This window comes from Oryzias melastigma, linkage group LG12, assembly GCF_002922805.2.
Source record: "Oryzias melastigma strain HK-1 linkage group LG12, ASM292280v2, whole genome shotgun sequence".
Lineage (NCBI taxonomy): Eukaryota > Metazoa > Chordata > Actinopteri > Beloniformes > Adrianichthyidae > Oryzias > Oryzias melastigma.
In genome coordinates, this window is record NC_050523.1 from 25,147,318 (window position 1) to 25,157,769 (window position 10,452).

The following is a 10,452-nucleotide window of genomic DNA, read 5'->3' on the forward strand; positions in this document are numbered from 1 at the left end:
GAATGTGTGTGTCTGTCAGGGTTTCGTGACTGCTCCTTTGAGTGTTCACATTCCAGCACATCTGCTTTGGATGAAGCATGTTAAACTATGTGTGTGTTTGTGTGTAAATGGGAGTGAGAGTCAGGGATGCACATTGAGAGTGAGGGAAACAAAGGGCAGGGATGTGTGTAGAGACCCTTTCAGAATAAACGCCACGACAGCAGCGGCGCGCTCTGTGATGAAAACCCCACCGTGGATAGAAAAAAAAGACCAGCCTCTGTTCCACCATGTAGGGTCACACTCTTAAAGTCCCCCTCAATTATGTTTTGATCTATTTTCAAACTGTTACCAGTGGTCTTTTACTATGATTATGCCGTTTTAGCCTAAATACAATAGAACATAGTTTCATAGTTGCGGTAGGAGTTCATTTGCCATCAAGTTGTGGGCAGGACTGTAGCCATGCATTAAGCTCACTTCCTGTCATCCATCTGTTTTCTCGCTCTCTTTCTAGCTTACAGCCCTCACACCCCCACCTAACATTACCGGTTCAACAAAAATGGTGTTCAATATATCCAGCTTTACAGTTTTGATCCAAACACCAGCTAAGACGAGGAAAACAAAGACGTACATGAGGAGCTTTGTGGCCTGTCCAGCCATTAACCCTTTTCACGTACGCCACACAAACCGTCAAGTGTGCAAAATGACTTCTGGTTATTTATTATGTCTATAGATAATAAAGATAAACAAGGATCAAAATCATTTGGAACTGTCAAAAAATATTCCTATCTAAAGTATTCCTATTTTTACAATTAACCCTTAAAATACCCAGAAAAACAACAAATACCTCTGATTACAACAACTACATTTAGCCTTGTGTTCAGTTAAAAACTCTGGGCCAACATGCAGCAATCTGCATCTGGGCTGCATCTAATTAATGTGGCCAACATGAATTTCTATCAGTTTTTGTGCTGATTGTTCTTAAAACACTTGTGAATAACATCAAGCAAAATAGAACCTGTAAGAATAATAATATCTGCTCAAATGAAAGGTTGATATTTTCAAAAGAACCTCAAATATTCAAGATTATTCAAATTTGTATTTAGATTTGTGAATAATCTAAGACAGGAAATGAAAATCCAGTTCAGCAGGACATTCATAGAATAAATATTGTACATTTTATGTTGAAATTGGTAATGTTACCTTTTATTATTTATGTAAAACCGTGTTAAACAGCGCTCAGCTGTCAGCTTTGCAGTTCTAAACCTGTAAACCGGAAGTAACTATTCCCATTTTGTCCTTGTCACTATTTTGTCTGACGTCACCGTGAAAATGTTCTATTGACTAAATATGAGAACTGGGACTGTGTGACCCCTCCCTCCCCGTGTTACAAACAACCAAAATCTGGTCCCAAGAAACCAAAATCCCATAGACTTCTATAGAGAAATAAAAAGAACGTTTGACAGATCACACTGATCCAGGTTTCAAGTGCAAGGGGTGTGGCCTTCTGACAAGCTCACTCCTGATTGGCAGAAGTGGTTTCCACTAAATTGTTGACCCAAACCGAATCAGACCAAGCACTGCTTACTGAAGATTTCTGGTTCCAACACTGCAACAGCCGTATCGCCAAAAAAAGGCAACTAAATTGATTTAGTTTTGTTTGAACCGGAAGCAACACTCACACCATCCAGTTCTCATGTACAGTCAATGAATGCACCTTGTGTATTTTCTGTGTAACAAATACAATCTTTCTCAAAAGGTATTTTTTATCTGGTTCTGATTCACAACAATTTGGATAAAGAAAAGGTCAGAGATGCAATTGTGATCTTAATTTTCTTTATACATGTCCTGGCTATTTTTATTTATAAGAAAAAGGGCACAACTACATGTTAAGAATAAAATTTTCATCAGTGTGGGTCTTTAAAAATCTCTAGCACTTCATTTTTAGTCTTTGGACATCTGTTTTTCTACTTTTTGTTGATTTCTTGCATCACTCACTTTTTTTCATACAACTTTTTAAAACACATATTGATACTGTCTCAGCTATGCAGATATCGATGTTCAGTTTTCATAATTCACTGTAATGCATGATAGATTCCTATTGTCCCAGTGCTGAAGTCCTTAAAGCTTCAAACCATTAGCAAAGCACTTCTCATGCTGGCTCACATATACTTATATAAATCCACTCCAAAGTGTTGTTGGAGTTCTATTTTTTCCTAGAATGTAACATTTTTGCGGCCTGCTTTTTGTGTCTCTCTTTTGTGAGCAACTGTTGGCATGAAGACCAGAGAGCATCAAAAAGGGGTTTCTGCCTCTGATTGGGGAATGTCTTTGAGGGCAAAATCATCCCAGTTTAATCCCCTTTAAACGACAGGAAACCAAACTGTAATATTTAGAAGATTTGCTTCAAAGTTGACAAAAGTTTCCAGAGAGGAGTGGAAAGGCAGGAGCGGTGCCTCGTTTGTCCTCCTCCCCGTTCCTTCAGAGCAGAGGTGGAGACAGCACAGATGAACAGATGCTCCCCACATTTGGAGACAATAACTGTAAGAAGAGGCATCAAACGCAGAGACAAAGACTAAAAGCCTCCCTGTTCTTCCTGTCTTTGCATTTTTCTTTCTTTTGTTTCCGTTTACTGTCTTTTCATCTGCATCCAACTTGTAGCATTTAATTCGGCTGTGTTTATTGTTTTTCCACATTCTCTTTTGCACGAAGCCCTAGAGGGCCCACCCGCGCTTCCATTACTGTCTCTGAGAGACTGCAGAGAAAAGATCTTGTGATGTTTCGTATCCCTGTCATCAAGCAGCACTTTGTCTTTTTTGATCATTCTCCTAAACTTGCCGGTTCTCCCTGCTTTTGATGGTTTAAAGTTTCCCGAAACACAATTTTACGAAAACTGCAATCAGGCTAAAACTCTGCAGAACGTGAAATTCGCCTTTGAGGCGCCTGTCCCGGCGCTGCTGCTGTTGTTCTGCTGTTCCACAGTCATTGCACAGTGGTACCACTGGTACCACACACAGTCACCCGCGGTCTAAATTTTTGTGCAGTTCAAAAATTCTTTCTGCTTGTAACGACGGCCAAATGTTGTACCGCGTGTAATCACGTCTATTCCGTGACCACATCTCGGCCGTTGCACTACCAGTCCTCTGCTAACAGCGTCTGTACCACGGGGACGACATTGTTTCCGTGCTCCAGTCATGATATGGCTTTGAAAGCCAGTGGGACCGGCTCTTAACATTAAAGTGTGATGCTTCACTGCAGGCTGACTAATGTCTGTGTAACTTCACTTAAATGTGACCAAACATCTAACTCATTTTCCTGCCCCTTTACAGATTTACATGTTCACAATCAGAGACAAATGTGTCTCAGAATGTGATGAACCTGAAGTCTACATTCATGTAAATGGTTTAAAGCAAAGGAATTCAGTAAGTCAGACCCTCCAGGATCTCGTGATCTTCCTATCGCAGCTGTTAATGCAAATTCAAGCAAACTCCACGATTTCTTTACACACTCTGCAAGTTTACATTTTCACCACAACTTTACTGCAACTTTGACCAATCTAACATCATGGGGGCCGAGACAGCTTGTGACTTGTCCTGGGAGCTGTGCTCTTTTTTTTTTATTAACTCTCTCTTGCTCTTTCTGTTCAAGCCACACGTGAACGGTCATTACATACGTGGTAGTGCTGAGAGCGCGGGCGAGTGACTCACCAGTGATACTTTTGAAATAGATACAAATCTGAGGCTTCATCTGCTCAGGCTGGCTTTTTTTTAGTTTATAGCTTTTTACTGCAAAATGTGGTTTTATTCTAAAGTATGTTTAGATCAATACACAAATATTTGGGTTATTGTGAGCAGGGAGGACGAACAGTTAATTTTGGGTTTCACAGTTGTATTTATGTTAAATGAAAGCACAACAACATTGTATATGGTGATGATGAAGTATTTTCCTAGTGCATGTCATAATAAAAAGTTGGAATATGAGAATGTGAAGCTTATGTAATAATAACATTTTTTAGGTGCTTTTCAAAAATAAATATATTCAAAACATTGCACCTTTTGTCTAAAGTCTTACTGTGGCAGTGACCATGTTCAAATGCATCTCTACAATTAAATCTGGCTACAAGCAAACAAGCTGATATGCTGAAGAAGAAACGAGCATCTTTATCATCTCAGCCAGTTAGAAGGTCACTTTGTGGATTAACCAGATAGGGGATAGTGCTGTATTCTGATTTGATAGTATTTGAAATAATGAGTACCGAATGGGGGGCAGGATTTCTCATCTGTACCAGTATTTTCTGACCCTTACATGACTTAGTTTAGAAAGAATTCTGAATGACTTTTTTCCAGTGTGGGTTTTTAAACTGGGTAAACTGTCTCGAGCAATCTGTTATGGATAAAACTATAATGACCTTTTTAGCACGTCTGCTTACATATAAAAGATGGTGGTTTTCCAGAATGGAAGGATAGAGTTCTTTTTTAACTAATTTCATTTGCGCTGCTGCTGCATCACAGGGTTAATACTTCTGACCTTTACTACTCTTAATCTAGGATTTATTATTGTCTTGTAACATTTTGATGCTGTATTTCGTATACTTAAGCAAGTTTGTGGTTACACATCAGAACTTTTGCATCGTCACTTTGAATACCTGTTAAAAAATATACTGTTTTTTTAATTGTATAATTGTTCTGAGTACACTCCAGTTTTCCTTGACGTTAGAGAGTATATAAATCTTCCTGGAGTGGTTCTCATTGTCCTAGTGAATTGTGCGAGTGTTGGGTTCACAGCAGTGTTCTGCAGATGGTTTCTGCATTGACATTTTTGGAGCGTGTTGTCAGTTCCATGAGGAATCATTTCTGAGTGGAATGTGGCTGCGCTGTTTCATGTCCTATGAAGACAATGAATCAGTCAGCAGTTATAGATCCACTTCTCTGAATTCTGACAGAGTTTTGGTCCATTGATCACCACTCCTTCTATGAAGACTATCTTTCTCCATGGACACATGACGTTTGCATCAAACTTGACCTGTCCTCCTCAGGTGCTGCAGTGATCGGCTCATGGTGATTTGATGCTGACAGAGGGAGGAGCAAGAGAAACCTCCCCTTGGGTCACCTGCAGACCCCAGTGTTTGACTGACGTCTATTTTAGTGGGATGAAGAAGAAAACGTTGTTTTCTCCATTTTTAAACACCAGAATCTGTCAGAATAAAGGATAGATTGCAGAAAAATCTGTGCTTTCAGTTCAGTTTTATTGATGTATTTCATTTTAAGGATTTCTGGTTCAGGACTTTTGTTTCCTGTATCATGAACTCACCAGATCTGCATACAAATAAATAAAAAGCAGTAGAGTTTACCGAAGAAAGTGTGCTATTTTTTTTGCACCCTCAATATTAATGCTTCACTCTGTCATCATTTATTAAAGTTAGGAGCATCTGGTATTAAAGGACATGACAGTGGGAGAGGAGAGTTCTGCACTTCAAAATAAATATATAAATGTCAAACACAGCGAGCCTGTGTTTGTGCTTTCTGCCATTTAAACATTTTGGCATAATAATCTGGATCAGAATCAGACAGGAATATTAGGATTGGTTTGTTTGTAATTTCAATCCAGTGTTTCAGATGTTCTTGTCTGATCCTCTATTTTATCGCCTTGTTTTCTTTTCCTTACTTTGGGTTCATTTCTCAATTCATTTCTTTAAAATCTTTAGGTTTTGATAAACTGTTGATTTTTCCCACAACAGGTCAGAAATAAGATATAAGACAACATCATTTTTTTACACATTTATAATGTTTTTTTCTTAACATTTTGTTGAGGTAATGTCTAATTTTACCGTGGCTTTTTCATTGTTTTAGAAACGTACCGGTAATCGCTCTCTCTGTGAAAAATTGGACCACAGTTTGTTCCACTGATGAATTTATTCTTCTTGTTTGTCCACAAATTCACTACAAACTAACGCACAAGTAAATAACCTAAATACAAGTTTCAACATAAAAATTATATGAACAAAAAATAAAACACGGACCTTGCTGGCCGCATTCACCAAAAAAAAAGAAAGCAAGTAAACATCTTTAACATTATATATATATATATATATATATAATTTTCAGGATTTTATTTATTTTTTGCCTAAATGAAGAAAGTTCTTGTATAAATAAGAAAAATTGTGTTCATTGGAATTGTGTTTGTGAGATTTGTGCTGCAACATTATAGCCTAGCTGAGGGTTTGTCTCGGAGGCTCAAGGACTCCCAGAGAACTGTGGGAATGCTGATACTTGCACGCCTGTGACGGCAGGAAGTGAGGCTGTCTCTGCATTCTTTCGACTTGAACACTCTCTGCACCTGTTCCTGTCTGTCTGCACATACACACACACTCAAATCCAGGCTTTTCCTCACCAGGCGAACAACAAGTTCAGCAGGAAAATATGCGTGCAATGCATGAAACATGAGGTATTTTCAACAGCATCAACACGGTTTGTGCGTGTGAGCAGCAGAGTGTGTGGAGTTGTGTTGGTGTGCAGGCTTTGGGTCAGTAAATGTGGTTTTCAGTTCAGAGCACAACGTCAGTTCTCAAAGGAAAAAGGAGGAGGAAGTTAACGGAGGTTGTAGTTCAGCCCTAATGACATCTGCAGATCCCGTTTGTGTGTCTGTGTGTGTGTGTCTCTGAGGGATTGTATCCTTACAGTCATGCAAGGTGCATTGTGGGAAGGTAGCAGCCCATCCCTGCTGATTAGTGTTTCCTTCCGAGTTACATCTGGATCTTTCATCTAGCATGTGTAGGTGTGTGTTGTTGCAGTCGTTTCTTCGGTCCAGTTTGATTCCCACACTTTCTGATCTTCCCTGAATGTCAGATACCCAGACTGTTTTGGCTTTTTGGATGGTGATGGTGCCTGTCCTTGACTTAGTTTACCCAGTAAAGAGACTCAACAGCCTCTATCTGGCCTTTACTCGCTCCCTCACTAACTGTGCTTGATTGTTGGAATGTGTCCGTCTCTCAAACATTTTAGAAAGTCTGGATTTGTGGTCGGTCAGTCAGTCAGCATAAAGCTGCTTTTATTAATGTGTGAAGGAGACGGTTTAACCTGCAGACGCCGGTTTCTGTCCACAGCAGATGTGAATGAGGTTCTTTGTGGTGGGCAGCGTTCGCCTCATGTCAGAACAACAAAACTGGTTTGAAATCAAGCGCAGACCACTACACTAGAGATGTTCTGGTTGAGAAGCCTCTAAAGCTTTGAGTTGGAGCAGCTTACAGAAGAACACAGTTTAAGGAAATTAGAAATGAAGGGAGAAGGCCTCTCCAAGGAACATTCATGAGGTTTCTATTTAACCGAGACCATTTTAAGCTGTTTTCTGTTGTTAATAATTCCGTGCAGTGTGGGAAGCGAGATGAGACTTTTTGTAAACCCCCCTCTGTGCCCTTTTTGGTTTATCCTTGTCTTTTTTTTCCTGATGTGTTTTATCAACAGACTGTTTAAGGCACAGCTGTTTCTCATCCAGATGCGTTGACTCTGAAGGTAACAAAGCAACACGTGTCTTCAGTTCAGGATCAAGGTAGATGAGGGGGGAGCTGTGTGGAGTTTTCCTCATTTAATCCAGCATTTGTGTGCGACTCAGAGGAGGGAGGGAGTCAGAAGAGCACTCCAACAGCTGTTCCGGGGTTTGCGTCATGCCGAGAGAGCTAGCGTCATGGCTGAAGGTTTGCACGCTATGCTCACATGCACAGAGGCATGCAGTGGAGAGGCGCAGCTGAAAGCATGCGCAAACGTACGAGTTCCAGGGTTCCCGCGGTGTCTAAAAGCGTCCTAAAAGCATTGAATTTATGAATTTGGAAATAATAACTAAAAAGGTTTTTTTTTAATATCTCAGCCTTAAAAAAATTCCTTGTTTCCTTCTGTTTCACATTTTTGTCAGAAATGTATTTTTTTAACTAAAATTATATCGACCAAATAATGGAAATAAACAATAGCAGAGTAAATCTTTATGCACCAAAACGCTGAATGTTGATCACCGTTTTTTATTTTAAAAAGAAGGAAAAAAACAACACAAACAACCAGAAGCTACAGTGTTGATCATAAAATAGAAATAAGTGAACACAATGGGAACTAAGTAACGAAATGGGACATTTTTGATATGCTTAGCTTTAAAAAGGTCTTGAAAGGTCGGAACTGTAACTTGAAGAGTTCTCATTCAGAGTGTTGTCTCCCTTAAAGGTTCTGGATGTGTTTGTTGAACTGATCTGCTGCAGGAAACTGACAGGATCTGCCCTGAAAACCATCTCAGCAGCTTGAATATTAGAGCAGAAACATGAATGCTCATCAGTTTGGGTTTGGGAACAGACAGTAATAATGTGGTTGTCAGTAGTGTCACTTTTTAGTCAAAAAGATCACAGATTTAACAAAAAACCTCACCAAAATAAAAATTGTTTTCAAAATAACTTTTTTGCAAACATGCCAAGCCTCAAAGAGTTGAAGTGTTTTTCTAACATTAGGTCTTTGTGTTTGCAGGTGTATGCTCCGTCTGCCAGCACAGCCGACTACAACAGGGACTCACCGGGCTACCCCTCCTCCAAACCCCCCAGCGCCGGCTTCCCAAGTTCCTTCTTTATGCCAGGTACCAACATAAACCCTGTCCACCTGGAGAGGGAGGGTCAGAATACAGGAAGAGGGTTCCTGTCACAATAGAGGGCTTTATAGAATCTGAAGGAATCTTTTTATCTCATGTGAAGAGAAAAATCTGTCCAAATTCAAACTTACTCCAGTTTCTTTGAACAAGTTTTCTGTAGAGGTTCTATACAAGAACCTTCCATCATCCAATACAGGAAGTGAAAAATCAGACTAAAGGGAAAAATCATCAAAACATTGAGGAAGTCCTCTATTGATAGTCCTTCACGTGAAACAATGCATTGCTCTGGATCACAAATGTGTCTGAAGCAAAAGTTCAGAAGCTTTAACAGCTCAGCTACGAGTGAAGCTTCACAAGTTCTCTTTCCCCTGCTGTGTGTTCCGGCATCCTGCTCTAGCATAGGTCTCTAACTGCTCTCTGACACTTCTTCATGTTGACTGACAGGAGAAGTTTGGTTTTTGGACAGAGGGAAAGCTGTTCCCAACTTGTTTGTTTTGTTGTTTATTTTTTTCTTTCCTTTACAGGGGCCCGTTTCAAGAAGGCGTTCAACAAATTTAGAGTTGAAACCTGAACTCAGAGTCCGTGGACTCAAAATTCTCAGTCGGGGTTTTTGGTTTCAGAACAGCTGAAAAAGTTTGATTCAATCAACTTGAAGTTGTTAGAACCAGAATCAGGTGCGATCGTCGCGATCATTAAAAGCCCTGATCAATGGAGCAAAGACAGCACGATTCACCATGGCAACGGGAACAAACACATGAGTTTTGTACTTCCAGCGACGGAAATTGATAAGTTCCTGCAAGCATATGCCGACTATAGGAGAACATTTTCATCAAGAAAAGCAACACAGCTGCAGTGGTAGAACAGAGAGAAAATATCTGCAGAGTTAATGCGAACGTCTACATTTGAATCATTTCTAATAATGAATAAATAATCATATCAGGAAGGTTATTTTGTCACTTGTTAAGTAAGGAATGGTTCTTAATCTGTTAATAATTTAACCAGTAATCTCTTTAATCTCATGAATGACCATTTTCCTTAACCCCCCACCCCCACCCCCACCCACGCACACATACAGACACATGAATATCACTGCACACTAAAAAGAAACACTGTAGCTCCCTGGAATATGTTAAATTAAGCATTCATTGTGTGAATACATTCAATGCATTCACACAATTGACATTCTTCATTTACGTTTTCTTTCGTACGTTTTTTGACACGTAAAAACTCAAGCACACTTTATGCGAATTACACAATCTTGGTATCAAAACGTTCAGCTTGTTAAGGACATTACTGCTTGTATTATTAGTAGTTGTGCACTTTACAGTTTTTGCGTAGTTACACAATTTGTGCGTTTTTTCAGGACCATTATAACTAATAGGATTTTTTTTACAAATTCCTGCAAATTACACACTTTATGCAATTTAAGCAATTTAAAACATTCAACATGTCCAGAACTTCATGCTTGTACTTCCAGTTACACAATTTTACACAAATTTGTGCAAGTTTTACGCAAATTCAGCATTTTATGCAATTTTACACATCCAGCATGTTCAGGAAATTTATGCTTTTACTAGTCATTGTTAAATTTCAGCAATTTTAAGCTTTTACACGGTTGTGTTCACAAATTTACACAAATTGTCTGTTTTTCCACAAAATTCTTACAATTTTTTTGTGCAATTTCAAACCTATGCATTATGGGTATCAAACCGTTCAGCATGTTGAGAACATTATAACTAACTACGTTTTTAAGCTAACTTTGAGTTTTGCTAACATATTAGCATGATTTTATCTTTTTTGGCTAATTTGACACTTTCTCCGGTTTTTAAGGCTAATTCTTTGTTAAGCTACTTTCAGCAA

General features: G+C 39.1%; 1 protein-coding gene across 6 annotated transcripts in view; it reads left to right on the top strand.

Annotated features, from left to right (window-relative positions):
• The window catches only part of LOC112144148 (transcription factor 4), a 262,277-nt gene that overhangs the window by 204,033 nt on the left and 47,792 nt on the right, over positions 1 to 10,452 (top strand). For all 6 annotated transcript variants that reach the window (XM_024268487.2, XM_024268485.2, XM_036214524.1 and 3 more), the window contains one exon: positions 8,475 to 8,580. In XM_024268487.2, coding sequence (XP_024124255.1) covers positions 8,475 to 8,580 — 106 coding nt within the window. The remainder of the gene's footprint in view (positions 1 to 8,474; positions 8,581 to 10,452) is intronic.